At 33.7% G+C, this 26,179-nt stretch overlaps 3 protein-coding genes across 5 annotated transcripts in view; 2 read left to right on the forward strand and 1 right to left on the reverse strand.

Moving 5' to 3' along the window:
• The window catches only part of LOC18034707 (pre-mRNA-processing protein 40A), a 13,212-nt gene extending 12,107 nt beyond the window's left edge, over positions 1-1,105 (forward strand). The window contains exons 27-28 of the mRNA XM_006422691.2: positions 134-412; positions 550-1,105. Of these exons, the coding sequence (XP_006422754.2) occupies positions 134-412; positions 550-684 (414 nt within the window). The 3' untranslated portion in view covers positions 685-1,105. The remainder of the gene's footprint in view (positions 1-133; positions 413-549) is intronic.
• A 1,819-nt stretch (positions 1,106-2,924) lies between these two features.
• LOC18033945 (pre-mRNA-processing protein 40A) lies at positions 2,925-15,300 on the forward strand. 3 transcript variants are annotated; one of them, XM_006422694.2, is made up of 29 exons: positions 2,936-3,168; positions 5,202-5,264; positions 5,934-6,005; positions 6,097-6,435; positions 6,521-6,718; positions 6,842-6,918; positions 7,340-7,409; positions 8,758-8,810; positions 8,910-8,967; positions 9,097-9,455; positions 9,540-9,612; positions 9,718-9,813; positions 9,896-9,964; positions 10,037-10,114; positions 10,267-10,353; positions 10,447-10,481; positions 10,664-10,769; positions 11,001-11,081; positions 11,158-11,250; positions 11,323-11,376; positions 11,472-11,588; positions 11,742-11,840; positions 12,394-12,441; positions 12,519-12,611; positions 12,692-12,799; positions 12,908-12,972; positions 13,505-13,607; positions 14,433-14,717; positions 14,849-15,300. In XM_006422694.2, exons 2-29 carry the CDS (start codon positions 5,223-5,225, stop codon positions 14,978-14,980), a joined length of 3,090 nt encoding a protein of 1,029 aa, XP_006422757.1. In that variant the 5' UTR covers positions 2,936-3,168; positions 5,202-5,222; the 3' UTR covers positions 14,981-15,300. The 3 variants fall into 3 exon arrangements, with proteins under 3 accessions (XP_024034605.1, XP_006422757.1, XP_024034604.1); XM_024178836.1 differs by lacking the exon at positions 2,936-3,168 and adding an exon at positions 4,806-4,848; XM_024178837.1 differs by lacking the exons at positions 14,433-14,717; positions 14,849-15,300 and having other exon boundaries at positions 2,925-3,168; positions 12,692-12,752; positions 13,505-13,592.
• A 9,292-nt stretch (positions 15,301-24,592) lies between these two features.
• LOC18034217 (phytosulfokines) lies at positions 24,593-25,277 on the reverse strand. Its single transcript, XM_006422697.2, has 2 exons — positions 25,070-25,277; positions 24,593-24,951 (listed from the first exon to the last, which is right to left on the reverse strand). The coding sequence occupies exons 1-2, from the start codon at positions 25,199-25,201 to the stop codon at positions 24,814-24,816; spliced, it is 270 nt and encodes an 89-aa protein (XP_006422760.1). The 5' UTR covers positions 25,202-25,277; the 3' UTR covers positions 24,593-24,813.
• Between the last annotated feature and the right edge of the window lie 902 nt (positions 25,278-26,179).

A 26,179-nucleotide genomic window follows, 5' to 3' on the forward strand; every position in this document is an offset into this window, starting at 1 on the left:
TCAGTGGCTGCAGTGTGTATGTGCTAGTATTGTCATGCAGCCGCATAGAATACATAATTGTGATTTGAGTTCAAATTTATTTGTGTGTAAAAGACAATCTAAAGCTGAGCCTTCTCTTTCTTATATTCTTCAGTCCAAAAAAGAAAAAGAAAGAGAAGATAGAGATAGGAAGAAGCAGAAGCAGGGAAGGGAAAAAGATAGAGCACGTGAAAGAGAAAAAGAGGATCACTCAAAGAAGGATGGAGCTGAGAGTGACCATGATGATTCAACTGAATATGAGAACAAAAGATCGGGAAAAGACAGTGACAAGAAACACAGAAAGCGGCATCACAGTGGCCAGGATAGCTTGGATGAAAATGAAAAAGATCGATCTAAGAACTCTCATAGAAGTGATCGCAAAAAATCAAGAAGGGTATGCTGATTTTTATGTCTCTTGTACAATGAGATAGTTTGACATTTAAATTTGTTGATTTTATTATCAATTATGGGTGCTATATTAACGTCAATTCTTTTATTTCTGAGTTCTAATATTTGCTTTACTGTATGCAGCATGCATCAACACCTGAATCAGATAATGAGAGCCGGCATAAGAGACATAAGAGGGACCACCGTAATGGTTCTCGTAAAAATGGTGATCATGAAGAGCTTGAAGATGGGGAAGTTGGTCTGGAAGGTGAAAAGTAGTTAGATATCTTGTCAAGCAGGTTTCTCATTATTTTTTGTTTTTCTCATATTTCGGATCTTTCAGTACTTGAGAGAGATTTGTTTTCTGTACCATGCTTAAGGCGTACCATAATCAGCGAGTTACACCATATTGTAGGATTGTCAAATAGTAACTTTTGGTTTTTGAAGCAGATATATTTAGAGATGTATCCTCAGTTGTAGAATTTCTCCTGATGTTCTAAGGAATGAAATCATCTTCATGGAGTTGAAGAATAGCCGTCTTAGAAAGTCTGGATAATTAAGTGAGATTCGATGTAATATTTTGTATATTATCTTTTCCACCATAACCCGCTCGGTCCCTTCCTCGTAATTCATCGTTTCACTAGGATGTTTGAGATGGTTATGGAGATAGAATTTGTTATAGAATTGACAATTTTGTTTTGAGGTTATTGTTCGACTATCCAATGCATTCATTGACCACATATTTCTTAAATTTTAGAACTATTTTCTCATGTTGATTGATGTTCAACATGGAAGTATTTCCATGGAAACTTTTTGTCCTATTGTGTGTGTACGAAAAATAAGATAATGGGGAGGAATGTCAATTAAGGAAGAGGGTGGCCATTGTAGTAGAAGTTGAGGAATGAATTTAAGGATTTATTTGATGTTTTGATTAAACAACATACGTTTATGTATTGGGAATGTGGGATTAAGAGAGTTAAATTCAAGACGACTTGGACTTGCTCATTCAGTCAATTTGTTGATTTCTAGCGATTTTCAAAGAAATTAAAATTTGTGAAGGGAAAAAAAAAAGATTGTACACTGTATATACTTCTCTAAATTTTGGTTAAAGTCCTCCGAATTTTTTTAGCATTAAATTTCAATTGAAAACTCATATTCCAAGGAAGATTTTGTAGTAATAAGCCTTACATTTGATATTTGATAGAAATTTGGGGATAATGAACGATCAAATTTGGCAACAGTAGTAACAATAATCAACAAACTGACAGAAATATATATACAACTGTTATGACAGCAGGTCATTACATTGATATTTATAATCAGATATATATGCATGGGATTTATATTATTATATTTTTATTCTATGAAGTACATGCCCATCCCAAATACCCTTCACGGAGGAGGGATGTCTCTACTCCACTCGCATTTCGCAAGGGAGAAAGACGTTTATAGAAATCTCCACACAATTATGTTTAATTGGAGGAGGTTGAGTCCGTGGGGACTCGAATCATTGCCCTCATAGTCATGCTTAACTTTGAGAGCAATGGTCCACCACTGGACTACAAGCCCAAGTGGCCTACAGAGCTTAGTTGGACAATAAATATGATGCGCAAATTAGGAGTATAACAGTAATGAACAGCTGCATGATATTGCCAATACCATTACTGCTTTTTGTATTGTTGTTAATGATGACATGCCATAATTATCATAATCGCTATGTATCCTCAGATTTTCATTGCCATGTATGTATTACTGCTTTTAATTTCCTTACATCACATAATGACTACAGCTGCGTTCAAGTTATTTTTATTGGTATTTATCCTGTTACATGAATTATTATTTTGTGTTGGGTTGGACATGTTCTAACATTTTACTTATGAACAATAAGTTGCTAAGCCAAAATAAATAAATATATAGGTTATTTGTTAAGGATTTTAGAATTTTTTTTATTTACAATGGGAATGAAGATAGAAGATTAGAGGAGAAAATCTTTAATAATTGTTTTTTTTCTTGATGTTAGAATTCGTGTTTCTTTTTGTCTAATGAGAAAGTCTTCGTTAAAAAGATAAATATATATTTCAATTTACTTAATGATAAAAATATATTTCTCTTAGTTTTCGTTTAACTAAAATGAGATTATCAATAAATAAGAACTATATCTTTTATTTAACTAAAATGAGGATGTCAATGGATAAGAACTATATCTTTCTTTTACTTTATAATTGAAGGTTCTTAAAATACTGCCAAATTTAAAAAAAAAAAAACTTTTATATACTTGCTCTATCACTATTTCTTTTTTTTTGCGCCAAAATTAATTTTTATCTAACTAAATCCTCACAAAAATTACATAAAAACCACTTATTCAAGGGGTGAGGGCAAGTCTCTCTACATAATTTGTTAACAAACAAGTACAACAATTTACAATTGGACAAATATATTTTAATTTTTGTAACTGAAGATTGAATTGAATAAATAATTGAAAAAGGTTAAAAGATTAAAAAAAAAAAAAAGAAGAAGGGAAATTAACCATACCTGACCTGAGAATTGAATTGCGGCAAAAGCAAAAAAGCAAAATAAAAAGGGAAGTAGTCGGTTACAAATTTACAAAAGCGAAACACTCGTGTACGCGTATGTGTCGCTCTCCCCCTCTTAACACAACACAACAGTGACAGACAGACACACACACACAGAGACAGCGACCAAAACAAGCAGCTCAATTCCTCACTCTTATGCTCCTCTTTCTTCTCTCAATTATCCCTTCAGGTGAGAAAAAAATGAAAGAAAAACATCTCTTCTTTTATTATTTTCTCTCACGCAATTTATCAAACACTCTGCATTCACTTTCACTTGAGCTAGCATTTTCATTTTCTTTATTATCTTTACTCTGACTTGTCTATTTTTGCTTGGTGGGTGTGTGGGTGTGCGCGTGCGTGCGTGTATATATAGCTTCACCAGGGTTACAACGAAAGATTGTAATTTTGGGTGTCAGGGTTTGGTGAACTGTTTGGGGGTCGTTTTGACTAAATGATGATGTCATGGCATTGTTGTTGTTGTTATTTAATTAGAAAGAATTGATTTTTGCTGGAATGTGTGAAGCATGTTTATCTGTATACACTATTGGTTTGTTGTTAAATGAGATGCTTGTGTTGTGTTGGTTCCCATTTTTGTGGTTTTGGATTCTATGTCGATTTGTCGGGTAGTTTTTGGGTATATTTGGGGGTGATTACGCGTGTCTGCTTTAGTAAAGGCGTGTTTCTGGCTGATTTGGTGTGTTGGTATCTTGTCGGACCAGTGTGTTAATTCATTTAGATGTTTTTTTTGCCGAAAAAGGTGGGAAAGTAGATGAATTTTAAAGTTATTGTGATAATCATGTGCAAAAGGGTATTAATTACATGTGAGGAGACAAATTGGAATTATGTGAATCTGATTGGAAGTTGTAGGGTGCATGTGGGATAACTACGTAGACGGTTCTTTTTTGCTGATATGGTATGTTGGTATGTCGTCAGATCAGTGTGTTAATTAATTTGATGTTTGTTTGCTGAAAATTTTGGGAATTAGAGGAATTTTATTGTTTTTTGTGATCTCCCCATGCCAAACGGTCTCAGTGTATTAATGATGAAAAGAATTGGAATTTGTATGAATCTGTTTGGAAGTATTTAGGATATATTTGGGAGTGATTTCGCATGTCTTTCCTAGAAAAGGTTGGTTCTTTTTGCTGATTTGATATGTTGTCGGATCAGTGCATTAATTAATTTTTTGTTCGTTTGCTGTGGTATCCATGTTTAGTATCAGTTTATTAATGAGGAGAAGATGAAATCAAGGCCACAAGTTGTATTGTCGTGTGTTCTTTTGATGATTCCCCTTTTTTGTTGCGGTCCGTCATGGAACTGATGGTTGCTTTAGTCCTTTTATTTTATTTTATTTTATTTTTTTAATTGAATCAATGTAATAGTAATCTGTGGTTTCCTTGAAAAATTGAGGGAACTGGAGCAAGTGAAATGTTTTTGGGATATCTATGAGTAAAATTGGCACTATTTTTCTAACAAGGGAAAGAGTAATTCGAAACTAAAATTGCATTTTTGATTTGTTCAAAGATTTATTCTTGTTTGTTTGAGATAATTGTTTTAATAAGCTGCAATGTCTTTAGAATATTATCAAAGAGGAGACTGATTAAAGTGAAAAATGCAAAAATTGACAAAGAGATTATTCCCAAAATGGGCATTTCTGTAGTAATGGTGCTAAATTTTAAGGCTTGAAGTTTCGAATCAAGAAAAACTTGGGTTGCCAATTTTAGGAAACTTGAGATTAAGATTTTAATTCTCTTCCTTTTCTACGTCTTTCTAACAATCATACGGTGTATGACATATCTTAATTACTTGTTGTCTCATTGATGGTGGTCCGAAGGAATATGTGTACTGAACAGATAGCGAGGACATTGTTTTGGTGATACATACTTTTCTTATTTGTAAACTGTATTAAGTTGCTTTTTCTGCATTTCTTGCTTACTTCGTATCTCTCTGTTGCATGATACTATTTTATTCCTTCATGTGGTGAGATCTTGCTGCAGTTATGTTGGCATCGCTGCAAATATTTTGTAATTCACCATTTACTTATAATTTCACATATCAAGTCTCATTTCTTCCACCTTCTACTTTTGTTACTGCAATAAATGCTATTGTATGGTTTTTTTTTTCCCCCTAACACGCGCATAGACACACACGTGTGGTCTTTTTGGTCTGTTCTATCATGCTTTTTCGGTATCATTAACTTGATATTACTATTTATCCGTTTTGTAGTTATTCTTTAAGGCGCGCTGCATGGCTGAAATGGCCAATAATGCTCCTTATTCTGGTGCACAGGTACTGTATGAAAGCTGATTTTCATAGTTGTTGCAAGTTCGTCTGCTAACATTTGCAACTTAAGAATATCTAGTGTGTTCTCTGTTAGTTTTTAGCCCAAGAACTATGAGATGAAGGCTTTATGTCTCCTCCATTAGGGCTTGCTTTGTTCCGTAGATAGTTCCTAAAAGAGTGTCAGGTGGCTGATTTTTTTATTCCAAAAAAATTCCATTTTACACCTTTAGTTTTCATCATAGTTAAGGTTTTTATCGTTAAAACTCTGATCGTATACAGCAATCGTTACAAGAATTACAAACACAAGAATTTTATATGTTCTTTTTGCCCCCTGGAGGATTGGATTGGTGGATATTTTGCATCTGGTTTCTTGGCACATGGAGTTGACAGTTTATCCAAATTTCCTCGCCTCCTGCATTTTAGGAATAATATTTTGAATTACTAGGTTTGCAAATTTTTCACGAAAATATTTGTCAAAATAGTTTAAGACAATTTACTGTGACAATTAGTTTAACAAAGTTTTTCTTTTTTCTCAATTTATCTATTCAGATGATCACTGACGCTGTAAAATCATTACCAATTTTATTATTAGCTATATTTTTATTTTGTTAACATAATCAATAATCTTTTAGCTAATTTTCTTTAATTTTTTTTTTCAAATTTTTTACCCTGAAGGTGCCTCATCAGCCTCCAATGGTTGGCTCTATGGATCCTCCTAGAGGTTTTGGTCCACCCATACCCTCTCAAGTAATGCCTCTCTTTTCCTGAGTTTTGTAAAACTTTTTCACATTGAATAACATAAACCCAAGGATTGTTTGCTTCTAATTTCTTTTTGCAGTACCGGCCTCTAGTTCCAGCACCACAGCCACAACAATATGTTCCAATGGCTTCTCAACATTTTCAGCCTGCAGGACAAGGTGGTCTTATAATGAATGCTGGATTTCCATCTCAACCTCTGCAACCACCATTTCGTCCGTTAATGCATCCGTTACCAGCAAGACCTGGCCCTCCGGCTCCAAGCCACGTTCCACCACCACCACAGGTAATGTCTTTGCCAAATGCTCAGCCAAGTAACCACATCCCGCCATCATCACTACCTCGGCCTAATGTTCAAGCTCTAAGTAGCTACCCACCTGGTTTAGGTGGCTTGGGAAGACCTGTTGCTGCATCATATACTGTAAGATAATTTGTGAGTTAGTTAACCGCTATGGGTTTCTTTCATATCTGCAGTTTTTTAAGTTAATTTTATTGTTTATTCACAGTTTGCACCATCTTCATATGGCCAACCACAACTAATTGGTAATGTTAATACTGGGAGTCAGCAGCCCATGTCTCAAATGCATGTTCCCAGTATTTCTGCCGGGGGACAACTGGGTGTGTCTGTGAGCCAGAGTACTGTCTCTAGTACACCAGTGCAGCCTACTGATGAACAAATGGCAGCTACCACTGCCTCTGCTCCGGTCAGAACCTTTTCTTTTCTTTTTTCTTTTTTTAGCTCTTTCACTGTTAAATAATTTTTTGTAACATGCTAATGAAGTGCCTTCTGTACAATGTATTGATAGTGTTATCTTTTAAAATTTCAGCTACCTACTCTTCAGCCTAAGTCTGCAGAAGGGGTCCAAACTGATTGGAAAGAGCATACATCTGCTGATGGAAGAAGGTTTGCTATTGCAATAGCTCCAGCTGGTCCTATTTGTAATTTTATTTGTCTGGTGTCATTGCAGATATTTTTAGCTATTATGGGGATTGAGAAAACAGCAAAACCATGTTTGACTCAGCAAAGAAAAGAAGCATTTACTGATAACATTAAAAAATGTTTATTGTCGGAGGTTCTTTCATTATTAAATTTTTGAAGCTGTTCTTTCTTCCAATTGTAAATTCCTGGAGTGTTTCTAGTAACTTTATCTTTTTGAATCTATGTAAATTATGATAGCAGCATATTTAGCTATTTCTTAAATGATTTGCGTCGTTTATCCTTGAACATTTTTAGCAACGGCATTATGTTTATTGTGTTTTTTGAGATGCATCATTGATATCTTGCTTTTTGCACTAGTTAATAGAATTCCTCTTTATTTCCTTAGATATTATTTCAACAAGAGGACAAGAGTATCTACTTGGGATAAGCCTTTTGAATTAATGACAACTATTGAGGTGAGTGGTACTTCGGAATCTTCCTAAACCTTCTTCTCACTGGTTTGTTATCACATTAATGTATAGCTCAGTTTGGACTCTGTATTGTATGTTTGCCCTTTCATTTTTGGCATACTTAATATGATTGACATATGGTGTATTTTGAATGGATATCTGTTACGTGTCACATATTATTCGAATTTGCGCCAAAACCTTAATTTTACAGCAGGATTTTTTCCCAAGTATGCAATTGTCAGTTATCACTTCTTACATCCTTCTTTGAGTTCTGCTACCTTTATCAAGTCAGTGGGTTCAATATTCTGACTCTGTTGATATCGGTATCTATCCAATGCTTTCCCTTCCTGCATTCATTGGTATAGTTGTCTGGAATTTAGTGTTCTTTTCATGTAGTTCTAGACAGAATCTCTGCCCTGGGGAGAAAACATGAGCTTTGAGATATCATTTCATTTTTATCATCTCTCCTAGCTTCTTCTCCCTGTTTCTGTTTTTTTTTGGGCTAGTGGACAATTTGTTCCCCTATTCTAAAACTTTCCTTTATCAGTACAACCATTTTTTTAATAATAAAATTAAAAAGAAAAAAAGAAAATAGCATATGGTTGCGCAGCTGGTGGCATTCCACAATGAATTTTCTGTCTGTTTATTACAGGATTTATTGAAAGCTTGTTGCAAATAGCCCAGTGAATGGTTTCAGTTCAGACATGTTTTTAGTTTACTAAGATGATTCTGTATTAAATAGATGTTTCTTTTGATTCTTATGCACATACCACTTGCATACATTTAGTTATTACTTATGGGTAAGTATATGCCAAGGTATCATAAAATTTGTTTTCTGCTGATATCTATTGGCATCAAGTACAATTTTAGATGATTTATTGACTCCTTTTGAAGTTTGTCCTTTTATATTTCTGTTATATCCATATATGCTTGCGTGATTTCCATAGCTTTAAAGGTGCTTACAGGTACATGCCGTGCCACTCTATTGAGAGGTAGAATATGCTGTAGGTCTTTGCTGCTTGCTCTACGTACTTCATAGCATGAATGTTAGTAAATTCTGCCATATTTATTATTTCTTGGATTGTTATAATTATCAACATGAAAATCTCATGTTTTTGCAACTCTTTGAAAGAGAAAAGAAAGGGACTGACTTCTGTCAATTGTTTGCCAATTATTTCTCTCAAGTTTGATCATAAAATGTGCATAATTGATGGGTCCAAATCTGTTTATTTTCTTGATTTGACTTTGGAGCTTAGTTGTTGATTAATTTACACGGTTTACAACCAATTGATTGCACTGATGTTTGTTAAGAATCTTGAACTTAGGATCTTATTTTCATTTGTTGTTGTGACAGAGAGCAGATGCATCAACCGACTGGAAGGAATTTACAAGTCCTGATGGACGAAAGTAAGCCAACTAATATTTTCTTTGAGCTATTTATTCATAAGCTTTACAATTGAATTCATTCTTTATTTTTTGTTGCGTCCTATTTGTGGTGTTCTGCAGATATTACTACAACAAGGTTACCAAGCAGTCAAAGTGGTCATTACCGGATGAGTTGAAGGTTCTTTGTCTTTTTTATGTTATTTATAAAGAAAACGTATGGTGAAGATGTTATAACTCATGTTTTCATTTGTTGAAATCTCACTTCTTTTATTTTTCCGTGATTTTTATTTAAAATACTTCCTTCTAGTTGGCCCGCGAACAAGCTGAAAAGGCATCTATAAAAGGAACACAATCAGAAACATCCCCTAATTCTCAAACGTCAATTTCTTTCCCTTCCTCTGTGGTTAAAGCACCATCTAGTGCTGACATCTCATCTTCCACGGTTGAAGTGATAGTATCAAGCCCAGTTGCAGTGGTTCCAATCATTGCTGCAAGTGAAACACAACCTGCTTTGGTCTCTGTTCCATCAACCTCACCTGTCATAACTTCGTCTGTGGTAGCAAATGCAGATGGTTTTCCGAAAACTGTAGATGCTATTGCACCAATGATTGATGTCTCATCAAGCATAGGAGAGGCCGTAACTGACAATACAGTTGCGGAGGCAAAGTACTCGTCTATCACTGGTTTGTAGTGTCATGATTATAGTTTTGCAATTGGTGTGTTGAATTCTTCTGCTTTTGAATGTTGTAGGAATAATTTAAGCAACATGTCAGCTTCTGATCTTGTTGGTGCTTCAGATAAAGTCCCACCACCAGTGACAGAGGTAAATGGTGGTTTTCCTTTATATATTTTTGTTATTAATATTTTTAGTTGTCACTTGTAACTACTTGATATGTTGTACTGTTTAGTTAAAGATGTTGATTTGCAGGAAACCAGGAAAGATGCTGTCAGAGGTGAAAAAGTTAGTGATGCCTTGGAAGAGAAGACAGTTGAGCAGGAGCATTTTGCATACGCCAATAAGCTGGTATGTGGTGAAACTTGCCATAATGCATTCTCATATTTTTGTTGACATTTAATTAATATTTACTCTTCCTTCAAAATCTTAGGAGGCTAAAAATGCCTTTAAAGCACTTTTGGAATCTGCAAATGTTGGGTCTGATTGGACTTGGGACCAGGTAATGCTAAAAATGTGAATTTTTTTTCTTTTTTCCCAAATCATGTATCTTAATTTGTTATAAATATACCAGGCCTTGCGAGCAATAATTAATGACAGAAGATATGGTGCTCTAAGAACACTTGGAGAGCGGAAGACTGCTTTCAATGAGGTAAAATCTTTATGCTGATTCTCTTTTAAATTTTGGTATTTTGGTTCGCTTAAAACTGCAGTTATCAACTCTTTTCTTTTTGGTACTTCTTCCAATCTATTATGTGTCTATTTGTAAACATTTTTCTAGTTATAACTAATTTCTTGTTTCAGTACTTGGGTCAAAAGAAAAAACAAGATGCTGAGGAGAGGAGGCTTAAGCTGAAAAAAGCACGGGATGATTACAAAAAGATGTTGGAAGTAAGTTGTTTGCTGCTTTCAGAGTTTCCCTATAAGTTTATTGATAGATGCAATTCACTTTCTTTCTCACATTCACTTTGGTTACAATTGCAGGAGTCTGTAGAGCTGACATCATCTACTAGATGGAGGTTTGTGACATTTACAATTTCAGGACTCTGTTGAGCTGACATCATCTACTAGATGCAACAATTTAGCTACATAATGCTAATTATCTGATTTTGCAATTTAAATTTTTGGTTTAAAGTGAGTATATTGTCATCAGTCTTGGGATAGGGCCTTTTGCTAATTGAATATTTGAACCACCGTTCAGCAAAGCAGTAACTATGTTTGAAAATGACGAACGTTTCAAAGCTCTAGAACGAGAAAGAGACCGCAAGGATATGTTTGATGATCACTTGGACGAACTTAAACAAAAGGTATACCTCTCTTAAGCTTTCCCATCTGTTTGTAGCATTTGTTCAGTGGATGTGTTCATACATCTATTTTATGTTTCTCTCTAGAACCAATGTTCTCTCTCTCTCTCTCTTTTCTCATACCCATCCCCATGCACAAAACAAATTAAAGAATTTCCATCCAAGGTTGGTGTGAGGGGTAATCAAGATTATGATTTTTAGCATTTGTGCTAATTAAGTTGGTATGCTGGTTAGGAACGAGCAAAGGCGCAGGAGGAGCGCAAGCGTAATATAATTGAGTATAGGAAATTTTTAGAATCCTGTGATTTCATTAAGGTAACTATTATCAAGACTCTTTCTTGTCAGGTTATTGTGTGCCATTACTTTCTTATGAACTACTTTTCGGCTTCAGGCAAATACCCAGTGGAGAAAGGTTCAAGACCGGTTAGAGGCTGATGAAAGATGTTCACGTCTTGATAAAATGGATCGGCTGGAAATTTTTCAGGTAACTTACTTCTTTTGACTATTTATAGCCAACATTTCCTTTTTGAGCTAAGCTTGAGATGTTGTGTAACAGGAATATTTAAATGATTTAGAGAAGGAAGAGGAGGAGCAAAGGAAGATACAGAAGGTGCTTTAATTATTTGCTGTTGAGAGTTTGATTTGATTGCTACTTCTGTCTGCTTTTCTGGAAGTGTTTCTTATATCACTCTTTGGTTAACACAGGAAGAACTGAGCAAGACTGAGCGCAAAAATCGTGACGAATTTCGAAAATTGATGGAAGCAGATGTTGCTTTGGGCACTCTTACAGCCAAAACTAACTGGCGTGACTATTGCATCAAGGTTATCAAATTCAATTTGACTTTTTTCTCTCTTTTTTTATTTTTTGGTGAACAATATGTGGTAGCTGCAATCCTGCTTAAGTCAATATAAAGCTCGTTTTTGCATTGTGGCTTGTTTTATGGCCTGTTTTCTCATATAATTGATTGATTTTAGGTTAAAGATTCACCTCCATATATGGCGGTCGCATCAAATACCTCAGGCTCAACTCCGAAGGATTTGTTTGAAGATGTTGTTGAGGAGCTACAAAAACAGGTGATATATGTGCTGGCTTTATAATTTTAATTGAATATTAATTTCTTGTGTAAAGTTCGAGCTATATATACACGCACATTCAGAGATATGAGATGTCAAATTGTCAATAGACCTGCTGGGCTACAGGAATAAAGTTTTCATAAGTTTATCTTCCTTTTTATAGTTCAATCTCAAGTAATCTTTGTTTGTATATTATCTTCTTGATGCTGTAGTACACGATAAACAATTTTTGTTAATTGCTATTTCTGCACATAACTATCCAGTAAAATATTTTGTAGGTCTCCAAGAATTAGAGAATGAATCATATTAGAATTAAACCCTGCTTTACTACCACGTTGTATTTCGTCGCTGTGCAACATAAACAATGACTTTTTTAAGATAAAACTTGAATACAGGATCCTCAACTCTTCTTCAAAAGTCATTAGGCTTTCGCTGATCTATTGCTTACACTGACATAACAATCTGCATTCATGAATATTTTGTGGCCAGCTAGTTGATCTTCCTTATGGTTACTTACAAATCTAAGATGCCACTTCTTATTTGCATTTTACAGTTTCAAGAAGACAAAACTAGAATAAAAGATGCAGTGAAGTTAAGAAAGGTATGATTAATCAATTATCTTTTCCACTCAATATCTTAAATTTGTTTCAGTTGACTGATATTCTTTTTTGTTTATAGATCACTTTGTCATCAACTTGGACGTTTGAAGATTTTAAGGCTTCTGTTTTAGAGGATGCTACATCTCCGCCTATATCAGATGTCAACTTAAAGGTTTGTATATGCTCTTGATTTTTGCTTCTTCATTCTGATAAAGATTCACTTTGAAAGGGACATCTTATGTGCCTGTGCAGCTGATATTTGATGACTTGCTGATAAAAGTGAAGGAGAAGGAAGAAAAAGAAGCTAAGAAACGTAAACGTCTTGAAGATGAGTTTTTTGATCTGCTATGTTCTGTCAAGGTGTTGCAAGCTGTGTCAACTAACATTATTGATACTTCAGCACATTACAATTTAGCATTTATGCAGTTTTTGGGCTTGCTTTCTTTCTGATTGGTTTATTTGTCACAGGAGATATCTGCAACTTCTACATGGGAAAATTGCAGACAACTTTTGGAGGGTAGCCAAGAGTTCAGGTATTTTTGTGTTGTGAACTATTTTGTTGCAGATTAAATACTGTAAATTGTTTATTGTTCATCTCATGGTTGGATTTCTGCTCTTTTCTTGACACTTGTTTTCTGAAGGTTTAAAATGTTTAGGAATCTTCTTACAGTCTACAGCTCTATTCTGGGTACTCTAGGATCCTTATACACAAAAGTTTCATCTATCTTTCCCTGAATGCCTAGAGTACCTTAAAACTTCTGCTTTCAGAGAATTCAGGTGGCTCTTGCCTGTTAACTCTTGATTCTTGAATATCCTATCCTTGTTTCTAACTTCTTTTTCTCCTTTTCTCTCTCTCCCCCGCTCACCCTTTTTTAACCCTTATTTTGGAATGCTTAAAACTTCAAAAATGTAAGCTGATGCTAAGTTTCATGATGCATTGATGTCAATGGACACATGTACATTAATCTTATGTTTGCTTTTGATCTAAATTTTCAAAGCTCTTATACTTGTTCATGTGTGAGAGTTGCTTAACTTGAAGATGTCTTATTGAATTCCTTTATGTAGTTCCATTGGAGATGAAAGCATCTGCAGGGGGGTATTTGACGAATTCGTAACACAACTCAAAGAACAGGCCAAAGACTATGAACGGAAAAGAAAGGAGGAGAAGGTAATAAATTGGTTCCATAATTTATCTTTACTTTTTTCACGACTTAAAAAATTTGAAGTGTAATTCCATGCCACTATTTTTATTTTTTTCTTTTTTCTTTTTTGAAATGGGAAGTCACTTTGGGTTATTTATTTATTTATTTTTGGGCAAATGCAGAATATTCACTTTTCAGTACAATCTGAAAGAAGTATTAAGTTATTCTAGTCTGTTTATTTGAATTTTCGACAGGACTACTTTTTTGCATGTGCCCAGGAGTTTTGCAAAATTTATGACATTACAGTTTATGCTGAAACCTATTTTTAATAGATATGGTCCTTGCCACCCATTAACCATCTTGATTACATGTTAATGCTGTGATTCTCCTGCAAAATGCAATATACTATTTAGCTAAACTGTAGATGCTATTGGTTTGGGTAAACAAGGGTGTAAATTTTTCTGTGATCTTTGCAATATTCGGAACAGAGTTGGAAGTTTCATCATGTGGAAATTGATGACTGCACTGGTAAGGGAAGGAGTGAAGTAATGTTATAAGTTTACAGGGATGCCTGAACACGTACTGAACATGAGAAAAGTATGTTAGTTCACTATTCTATAAAGAGTTATGCCCCTAGGTACAGTGAAACAGAAGAAGGAACTTTAGTAATCGATTCGAGACGGGAAATGTAGTTTGATGGCTAGTGGTTGGCTGGATATGAATTAATAGCTGCAGCCTGCAATGTGTATGTGCTGATGTTTGAAATGCATGCATATACATAAATGTGATTTAAGTTCAATGTTGTGAAGGTGCGAAACAGATTTGACCCTTCTAATCCTTGTATTCTTCAGGCCAAAAGGGAAAAAGAAAGAGAGGAAAGAGATAGGAGGAAGCTGAAGCAGGGAAGGGATAAAGAGAGAGCACGTGAAAGAGAAAAAGAGGACCACTCAAAGAAGGATGGAGCTGACAGTGACCATGATGATTCAGCTGAAAATGACAGCAAAAGATCAGGAAAGGACAATGACAAGAAACACCGAAAGCGGCATCAGAGTGCCCATGATAGCTTGGATGAAAATGAGAAAGATCGATCTAAGAACCCCCATAGACATAACAGCGATCGCAAAAAACCAAGAAGGGTATGCTGAGTTTTGTTATCTCGTGCATAAGAATTTTGTCACCTCTAAGTTTGTTGATTTGTTATCAATTGTGAATGCTAATACAACAATTCTTTATTCTTATTTTCTAATATATGCTTTGCTTGATGTAGCTTGCATCAACACCTGAATCTGAAAATGAGAGCAGGCATAAGAGACATAGGAGGGATAATCGTAATGGTTCTCGTAAAAATGGTGATCATGAAGATCTTGAAGATGGGGAATATGGTGGGGAAAGTCGGTAGACATCTTATTCTGCAGGTTTCTCATTATTTCCATTTTTCTCATATTTGGGGTATTCCCATATTTGAGAGGGAATTATTTTATGTAATATAAATCCTGGCGGCATACTTTGGCAGTAATTTACAATAAGTTATAGGATAGTCACATTGTCAAATAGAAACTTTCGGATTTTGAAGCAGATAATTTAGAGATATATCCTCAGTTATAGAGTTTCTTCTGTTGTAAAGAATGAAATTATCTTTATGGAGATCAAGAATACCTGTCTTAGAAAGCTCTAACAACAAAGTTACTGAGATGTAATGTGATATTTTGTTTTTGTTAAGTCGGTTTGCCCCTTATCCACTTTAACAGGTTTTTAACTCGCTGCTTCCATCTTCCCTTCCTATTCCTTGTTTTCTATGTAGGCTTGCTTTGGTCTTCCTCTCGTCTCCAACCTCAAAACTCATCTTCAAATCTCTGTATTTCAAAACGCAACATGCTCAGTAATGTAGTTTCCCAAAAATTCGTACTCTGGTTATTGATTGATTAGCTAATGCATTGATCTCCTCCAGCATAGGAATTACTTGATTATCAGTGTAGTATCCTTGCAAATAGGAAGTCCAAAGGGATATATGTTTATAAGTTCACTAGATTCTGAGACACCTTTTGTTTTATGGGAAGCAGAGGGAACTAAGGAAGGAGTTGGATGGAGACTTAGGATGCACAGAGTAGGTTTCTGCTCCCATCCTTTCAGAGGGAATTAGTTGATTTTAGCATTCAGTTTCAGCCTCATCTACAGTGAATGAACAGCATGAGATCATTGTTCACATCATAACCAACAGCTTCATGCCATCATCATTCTTGAACCTTAAGTTCTTTTTCTTAGCTAGTTTAATGTTTAATTTCAAATATTACTCAACTATATTATCTTTGTTTTTCTGAGACTTTGAGACTTTTCGTTTTATTTTTATGTATCTTCAAATAGAAAAAATAACTGGCGTACTGGAAACTTCGGATTTGTACTAGAAAACTAGGGTTGTAACCCAGAAGTGGGGCGGCTCCATGTTAGGCGTGCGACCCTTCAAATGATGTCTCCCCTTTCTCATTGTTTTAATACTATTCCTATCAAATTACTTGAACGCGTGCGCTTATCCTGTACAGATGTTTATCCTTGGATGCACAAGTCTGCTTATTAACGATAGAAAGATGAAATTCATTTTGATGATTGGAAATCAATTATTTCATCGATAATCTCGTGGATGATAGAATCTCCCATCTCTCTGCATATTTGGCCTTTTGTTTGCTGGAAGTAATTCCATTCTTCTGGTGTGGTGGAGAAGTCCAAATTGATCATGTGGGCAGCATTTGTAGCATTTACTAGTTGCTTCCCCAGTGAACATAGTTGCTTGTTGATGATGCTTCCAAGCTCTTCCAGACTCAAAAGTTTGTGAAGATGCTTCTGCCTTTTGTAGTTTCTAACATTGTTTATAATGGTTTTCTTCATGCAATCTAACAGCGGCCTCTTGCTTGGCGGCAAGACCCTCTTGATTTTACCTGAATCAACTCTCTCCCTTGCTCTTGTAAATCTGACTTGAATGTGTCTCTCAGCAAGTGATTTCATTAGTGGTTTCAACAGATAAGCTGAGAACAAGTGTTCGCCATTAGCTTGGTTTAATCTACTGGTTGAGTTTGAATTGCCTGTTTCATGAAAAATAAAAATAAAAACTACAGGTAAATGCAGAGGATCTATTGAATTCTTGTGTCCTTTTCGATGCAGTCGATTTATTAAATGGAAAGATGCTAAATCCTTTGATTCTGTCACAGTAATAAGCTGTTTGTCATCTTTCTTGGAGCCCCATTGTTGGCGCATGTCAATATCAGTCTGTCAACTTTGTATCTGAAAGCAATAAGATCTGGGAAAAGTTTTCAGAGATCTTGGAACCTTTACCGGGGGCTAAATGTTTAATTTCTTACCTTCTCTTGTTTAGAATGTTTGACATTTAAGGCCTGAGAAGTTTCTGCTACAAGTGAGCCACTGCCATAATCCAAACCTGCACCAAAGAAACTTACATTGTTTGATGTTGAAAACCAATTTGTTTCCGCAATATGCTGTATCACATCCAGTGTTTCAGAAACAAGTTTCTCTTGTACAGCTTTCTTGTTGCAAGCTGATGGCTCTTGCTTCTCATTTGGAGTAATGAGCTTGTAGAGCAACGACTTCAGGCTCCTTGGAGAGTAGAGAACGTGTTTCTTCCTCAAAGTTAAACTGCATGATTCCTTCGGGTTACAAGTGTGATTCCCAAGGCTGCTGTTATTTTCACCATTGGAGCTCGATTTTTTCAACGAGTTTCGTCTTTCTGAAAGGTATGTGCTTAGTTTAAAAGGCTCCTGTTGCTCTTGGAGATGCTCCTTAAGCTGTTTTGCAAGTGCTGGTTTAGATGGGGAAGTAGCCATTGGTGCTTAACAAGCTGAAAACCAATGATAATGGATGAAAGAAAATGAAACTGTGAGCGTCAGTGGAGCTTATTGTATTGTTCAACAATTGCTGTAAAGCAATCTTTGTAATAGATTTAAGACACCAAAAAGTTAAAACCAGGCAATCTTGTCATTGATTGATGACAACAAATTCTTAAATAAAATAGAATCTAAAAAGTATTTGCAAATTCTCTCCCTTTGTTGGTGTCCAATTTTATAACCAGCATTGTACGATAAATATATGGTCCCTGTTAATCTCTGTCGTGTTGTGAAAGATGTCCCATGACAAGAAGATTTGAAAAAGGATATGCATGGATTGTTGCTTGGTTGCAACTTAAAAGAGATTGTTTCATGTTTCAATTTATTCTCTGTGTCTGCATACAAATGATTCTTTTTGAGTAATTTATTTGCAAATACACGTATATTCATGTTTGAAGCATGAATGAAACCCATATCCGCCTATCCTTGAGCTACTTCTCTGGACATCAGAAATTAATCACATATATAATGTAGTAATTTCCATCTATTTCCTTATTTAGGAGATTGATATTTGAACAAATTGTTCATGTGGGTATGGCCATTGAGTCTGTTCATTGTTTCTTTGAGTAAAGTGGTTGTGGGACAATGAAGGGAACATCTTTGGAGATGTAATAATTTTTGTATGACTTGTAAAGGAACTTTTATGACATCAATTACATGGGAGCTGGCCATGTTGCGACTTTAAAGAGACTCATGTATAGCTTGTTAATATGCCTGGTCCAGTTATTGAGTCGCACTTATGTACTCTTTTTTCTCTCCTTTAATCTCAATGGTATTAGAGAAAATAATACATATATAAAAGAAAAGAAGAAACTTAAGAAAAGAATGGCCAACATTAGTATCACACATAAGCTTTAGCCATCTGGGCCATTGGTAGAGAACACCATCCCTTCATTTCGGGGGTGACGAGCCAACAATCAGACTTATTACTTCAAATATTTTGAAGTATGGAGTAGATTTCGGCTTTATTAGGGTGTAGATTTGAGAGCAAAAACTGTGAGGATTTTACCCTATGTATGATTGAAGTATTAATAGATTAAAATATTTCTTTTTTAAACTATAACTTCTTATAAAAAAGAGGAAAAAAATGGACATATATGGTATCAGTGTTCAGCTCTCATGTTCGTTCGTCCAGGTGTTCAAATTAAGTAAATAATATCTGTTCCAATTCTTGTCCATTTGTGGCCTCAGTTTCAGTCTTGGTCAGTTGACATTCGCGTGACCTTAAAATGGTATCCAAATTTTTTTACATGAGGAGTTCCGTTATATATATAATCCTCTGTTCCGGATGCCTTTATTATTATTATTATTATTTTTATGTGGATACACTTTTAAGTAGTACGGTTTAATAAAATTAATTTTTAATGCTATTAAATCACATAATTTTATAGTTCATTAAAAAATAAGTCTATTAAAATCCTACGATTTAAAAGCATGTCTGCATTAAAAAAAATGAGGGCACTCACATCTGAAAATAATTATATATATCTCTCTCTATGTGTGTGTCTTGATGCATACAATTGATGACTCATATTATTAAGTTGAAAAAAATGACATATGTGCGTTTTATATGACAAATAACTTGTCATCTATGATATTGAATTTCACATTATTGTAATAAAAGCAAGAGATTTTAAAAAAATTACATGAAATAATAATAATTACAAATGGAATTGTTAAAAATAAACACAAGTTATCTCAATATTTGAGTATCAATTTAAGTCCCAACTGCTATGGTCACTCATCGATTACATAATAGATTTAACAACTTATAAAATTACTTATTTACTATCTAATAGGTGAACTTTCAAATTTAATAGTAATCACAAAAACAATTCCAATTACAAATATTAATTACAATTAAAACTAATTTTATAAATATAATAACAATAACAATATAATAAACTTTGGTTCTATAAATATACATTTGTAGCATAATATTCTAGACATGGTATCCATAAATTTCAAGAATACTTTAAGACTTAAGACAAAATTAAGTTATGTCATATATTTTTCTGGAAATTATTATTAAAAAAATATGTTTATAAATTAATTGGGTATAGTTTTAAGCGCGAAATGAAAACAATAAAAAAAATCCTTTTTGAGATCTAAATAATTTTAAAAACAATAAGATTAGCATTTTGTTTATAACTTGACATGTCACGTCATTCATGTATTAACCAACATGTCATCCTGCACATTCAAACAACCGACATGTGTAAAATGTAGGTCTTATGCCCGTGTCCACCACATGCACAAGCCATGAGGTTTTATACACATATATACATAAAAACTCTAATAAAGTGTATTTTATCTTGAGAGGAGAAAATTAAGATTACTGAACGATATTTAACTCAACAATAAAAGCTTCGCTCGCTTCAAACTATAGGGTGCCGTTCAAGTGGGCAATGTCATCGTAACATCACCCACCTGAGCGGCTTTGTCAAACTATAGATTGACCTAAAAGAGGAGAGCTTAAATTAAATATTTGAATCTTATTCTGATTTAAAAAATAATAATTCATAAGAGTTCATAAAAAAAAAGGTTGTAAATGTGTAATTTAGATAAATATGAATATCCCAAAAAAATAATGTTTTTTTTAATAATAAATACACATCAGATTATTGTATTACATTAGACATTTACAACTATTATTACACTGATATTTACAATTATACATATAATTAGAACTTATATTATTATACTGATAACCCTCACAAGTAAGGAATGTCTCTGCTTCACTCACATTTCGTAAGGGAGAAAAACTTATAAATTAACTCTATACAATGATACTTAATTGAGGAATGTTGAGTTCATGAGGACTCGAACCATAGAAGAGTAGTGGGGATAGAGTCATAGATGCCCAGGAAAAAAAAAAAAAAACAATGTTAAACAACCAACGAAGAGTAACAGGAATAGAGTCATAGAACTCAAATGGCGGCGCTTATACCAAATAAAATTGATTTAACCGTTTCATATTACAATTTATTTTATTAAATTTTATTTATTTATTTTAATTATGAGGGTAAAAAGGGAAGAGGGGGGAGTGGATTCTCACTCCCACCTCCCCCCATGAGAGTGGGAATCCCACTTCCCACTCCAAAATTAGGTGGGATCCACGAAGTGAGAATCCCACTCTCCCTTTAAAAATGGTAAGTAAATATTAGAGTGGGAGAAATCCACACTTCACACTCCACACTCCCAATCCAAAAATTAAACACAGTATTTAAATAACCAATGAAGAGTGACAGGGATAGAGTCATAGAACTCAAAGGGCGGTGCTTATACCACATAAAGTTGTAACATGTTACAAAATTGATTTGACCGTTTTATATTGCAATTCATATCATACTCTAATGTGTTAAATGCTAAAATTTTAATTATATTCCATGTTACAAGTTGCATGTATATCACCATATCTTATTACAACTTGCATTTTCTCCGGCCTCATAATACCAAGAATAATTATTCCGCTATTATAATTAATTAATCATTCTCATAACAAATGTACATTACTCCATGATAGCTGCTAATTCAAGAATACATCCTGGAAACGATTAGACTGGATTCTAGAAACACGGCCAAGGCTTAGGGTTTGACATTTTTATTTTTTATTATTTTTGGCGTTCGGACTGATGACTGAGGCCAGACCCACAACAATACATGTGTCGGTCTGTGTTACATCGGCTCCAACGTTCCTTATCATCATCTTCTTCGTTTTGCTTGATTGGTTTCTTGTACATGTTACAGACATTTTAATTTCTACTTACTACCCGAAACTGTAAATAATATAATTTATGAAAGATCGACGTATATGTAACGAGAGTTGCGAAAGAAATAATCTCATTTTATTGGGAATAGTTTTTTGGCTGAGTATAAAGAACAAGTAACTATAACACGACATGCATGCTCGTAAGCAAAAATTAAACGAGTGAGACACAGGAGTAATGGTTATACTTGAAGCATACATGTTACATTATCATACGAGTACTTCAATATGACAATTTAATTGATGCATAAAATGAGACTTACATAATCTTTTTACGTGATAAAAATAAGACCTAAGTTGACTTGCAATTTGTGGCTTTACCGGGGGGGTGCCTAAGAAGATAATTTTTACATCTACTGATAATAATCTTGGACCAAGTGGGTGATCTAGTTGTTGGTTTATCATCTATCTCCTGATAGACTTTTTATGAACGGAATCTATAATAATTTTAGTATCACCAACACAAATTTGACAAATGTCGGCGGTACGGATAGATTGCCATGATACCAGGCCAAAGAAAATTGAAGAAGTAGTCAAAAGGGAAAACAAATATATAGTAAATTAATTAGTAATACGTTACCCAGCTTCGAAGGAACGGCGAAGGATCATATTTAGCTGAGCTATGAAGAAACAAAAGAAATGGTAGCGACTCGGTCAAAGTGAATTTTAATCGGGTAACCAATTTTTGCGTCACACATATTCAAAACATCATCATGGCATCACTATATGTGCCCGTGGCTCTTAGATCAAATTTAGGGTCGAAGCCACTGGCATCATGGCCTTAGCAATTCAACTTCTATTGCATGATTCATTGGTGGTCAATGTCATCATCGAGTTTTGGTTGCTATTCTTTGACCATGTATAATATAACATTAATGTCCTAGAAAATTCCAAAGCTCTAAAGGTCAATTAAACTTTCTAGATTCTTTCTAGTTAATAAATATTTACAAACTTATATGGATACTTATAATTACAAAGGAATTTGTTAATTTTTCTCTGTTAGAATTAATATATATTATTATTTTCTTATATTTAAAAACTTCCTTAACAAAAAAAAATTTAAACGAAAAAAATGAGTAAATGAGTTGTTTGTTTGATCGTTTATCTTGAAAATATAAAATATATATTTATTATAACAAAAGTGTTTAAAAATAACAAAAAATATTTTTAAAAAATTATGATTAATTTTTTATTAATTCACGTGGAACTCAAAACTTACTGATCAAATATGTAAAAACAAGAAATTAAATAACAGGACACAGGTGTTCAATGAGTATTCAATGAGTTGGAGAGGTGTGCCATTAATTCATTTATCTTGGCCACCTGATATTTGTGGAGCAGTCGAAGCCACAATTACAAAACCGAACGAAAGTTCGAATGGTGATGGTGGTGATAGGCATAATGCGCATGCCTTTATGACTTTTATTTTATTTCAACGAAATGATAGAAGCCGTGGGCTGATTATTGATGGGTCTTTAATTATGAATGGACTAGTAAAGCACTCGCTCTCTCTTTGCCATTGATTGCAGGTTTTGGTGGTTGAGGTCAGAAGCGGTCTAATTCTATCAATTTCTTGATTAATTCTTTAATGGATTTATCTTGAATATCCCTCGTGAAATAGTTTTTTTTTTTAAGATGACCCTCAAATTATTAAAAAATTTAGCTTATTTTTTTTATTTTTGTTAAGAAAATAAGAAAGTTCTTCATTTATCCCTTATTTTTTTTTTTTAAAAAAAGGAATAAGCTAAGATTTATAAGTATTAAAAATTATTATTTCACGAGGGAGTAATAACCTGATAATTATGATGTAAAGTTCCCCACGCCTCATTTTAGTTTGCCTTCTTTACTTTCTTTTTTATTGTCGCAAGAAACATAAATTTCATTTTATCTCAAATAAGATAAAAGAGTAATATACAACAATATATTTACACAACGAAAATGACTACATTACAACTGTAGTATGTCAATACGCGTATTTTCTTTTTCGTTGAAAATCTCAAATTTGTCCAAACTTTATCTGGAGCTTGCTGTTTTTTAGAATTTTTATTCTCAACTCTTAATTTATGATACGTTCTTTATAAACACAAAAACTTGATAATCAACAACAAAATTTTTGAGGATTTCAACCGACCTTAAGGGCACTATTTATTTGCAGATAATTGTGTTAATTGACTAACAATTTAGTGGAGGAAAATCAGTGTATTTCTTAATCATGGGGCAGGTTTATTAGATCATGGGCGCTATGTTTATAGCATTAATTATGACATGTTCTTCCACTTCTAGAATATTGTCAGCGACGTAATAATTTTGGTGTCAATTGAGAGTTTCTTAGGCTCCGTTTGGTACAGCTTATTAAATAGAGCTTATAACAGTAGAGCTTATAGCAGTAGAACTTATACCAATAGAGTTTTTGGACAAAAAGTCATTGGGTGTTTGGTTGTCAATAAAAAAAGCACTTTTGAACCATTAAACTATATGATATTTTTTATATTATATATATTTAGAAAAGCTTTATAACTTCTACTCCCAAAAGCTCAAATTTTGGGCTTTTCCTAGTAGAGGTAAATTAGCTTATTTAAGCTAAAAAAACTCTATTAAAAAAATAATCAAACACCATAAAAAATTTTAAAAAGCGCTTATACGATTAAATAAGCACTTATGGCTCTTAAATAAGCCATACCAAACAGGCTCTTAGTGTTGCGGTAAACAATATCATAATTATCAGTGGAGATATGTAATAGGCTCTTGGTCTTGGCGTGTGCTACAAAACAATTGGTTATAATTAATTGTAATTATTAATTCCTCATCAGACACAACAAGAATCAGATCACGTGCCTCGTCTTCATTGATTGTCTAATCCTGTCCTTGTAATACAAACTTAATTAATTAATCATACATCCTAATTTAATTTGCTTACGGTAGATAAGTTGGCATGATTTCCCATCTTTAATTTACTTTCTCTTGGCAATGGGCCCGTAGCCCATTGGCACACCCATGACCTTAGCTCGCAGAGTATTGGGACTTGATTCCCCAGTATAATAAGGGTTGAATAATCTTCTCATATTAGGGTAGAATTAATTTCTCTCCGGTATTAATAGTGAGGATAAATCTCCTTTCAGCTTTAAGTAAAGATTTAACATTCGAGCTGTACCAAAATAGGATTATTCAGGAGAGTCCCGACTGACTTCTGATTGTAAATCTTAATAGAGCTCTTATTGTAATATATAGTGTATAAAAAAAAATTACTTTCTCTTTTTTTTTCTTTTTTTTTTTTTCGGAGCAAACCGACCATATACATGTATTTTAAGAAACACCAAAATTATCAAAGAGAGTATCTCCAAGCTATTGAGGCTTCACGAAAAAAGGACTCAAGTACAAATATGGAGACAACAAAGGCATGCATTGAATCCACTAAACTACTTCGATATCTATAGTTTATTTCACACTAAATACCCAAAAAAAAAATGGAACAAACAAAATCACGACTTTTGGTAATATTAAGCTACCGAGAGACATAATAATTAAACATAAAATAATGAAGTACAAAAGCAAAAAAGAAAAAAAAAAGTTTAATTAAGGCTTGCTCTTCTGAGTATAGATATAGTCTATGTGAGCGGCAAGTGTTCTTCTCATCAAACAATCATCTCCTTCAACGCCATCACAGCTATCCTCCACCGTCTGATCAACTTTCTTTGTTGCTTCTTCAACGTCCTTCATGATCATCAAACCATGCAACAAAAGATTAATATACAGAAGACAAAAAGATAACCCACATAAAAACAAAGTGAACATACATGTTTCATGCATGAAATGAAGAAAATTAACGTACCCCATGTAGGTTTTTCAATGGAGTAACATCGGGAAATGCCGGTTCTGGCCTTATGGCAGAGGCTTGTGATGAGAAGAAGAAGAAGAAGACGAGGGCTATGATCAAGCAAAGAGTGGTGGCTTTGTATGCCATTTTCAACTTGTGCTCTAATTTTATCTAGAGAGAGTTGGCGAAAGAATACGAGACGAGTAGAGGATCATGTGGGACGTTGAATTTATAGAGGATTGTGAACTTCGAATGGTGGATTTGGGGTAATATTTTAAGATAGATTCTCAGTTGTACTTGTTTGGTGAAAATGATAAATTAATGCCAAAGAAGAGTCAATGACATCGGACGGCTATGATTGCCTGGCTTGGTTTTGTTGTTGAAAAGTATTAAATGTTCTAGAACAAGAGTTGAGTTTTCTTTTTTATTTTTTTTCTTTCCTTTTTTGTGAATTGAACTCCTTTGTAAGCAAATTATCAGTTAACGAGTTAGCTAAACTGTGGGTACGTCCTGCTTTTATAATTTTTTCCCCTTTTTTGGTGTGAAAAGGAAAAAAGGATGTTGAAATCTTTAATTTGGTTTGATAGATACATGGATGGGAAAATTTTGGCATATCCTCCTCATGAACTAACAATCTTCAAATCGTCCCTTTTATTGTTGAAAACATCAAGTTAATACCCAAAATTCGTTATCTTTCTGTTATTTTTAACGGCTAAAAGGGTAAAAATAGTATTTGCACAATTTCCTAACAACCAATTAACAAAAAAAGATCAAATTAGGTAGATTAATTTTCACGGATCTAAATCTTTCTAAATTTTTCAAAACACATATAAATATTTCAAATATTTATAATACTCCCTAGTACTTTAAAAAATTTTTATTTTGTGCCTATATACAGATTAAAATTTATCTTTTCGTATTTAAAAATTTTATTTTAAAAAATAAATTTAGAAATTAATTCAAAGCTACAAATAGAAAAAGAATAAGATTTTACCTTTTTTCATATTTTTTATTATTATCAGTATTATTCTTTTTTCATTTTGTAAAGGTATTTAAAGAAACTATAGATATAAAAAAAATCAAAGAACAAAATAAAAATACTACTGGAGTTTTACCATCCAAATG

The sequence above is a fragment of the Citrus clementina genome, unplaced genomic scaffold (assembly GCF_000493195.1).
Source record: "Citrus clementina cultivar Clemenules unplaced genomic scaffold, Citrus_clementina_v1.0 scaffold_8, whole genome shotgun sequence".
Lineage (NCBI taxonomy): Eukaryota > Viridiplantae > Streptophyta > Magnoliopsida > Sapindales > Rutaceae > Citrus > Citrus x clementina.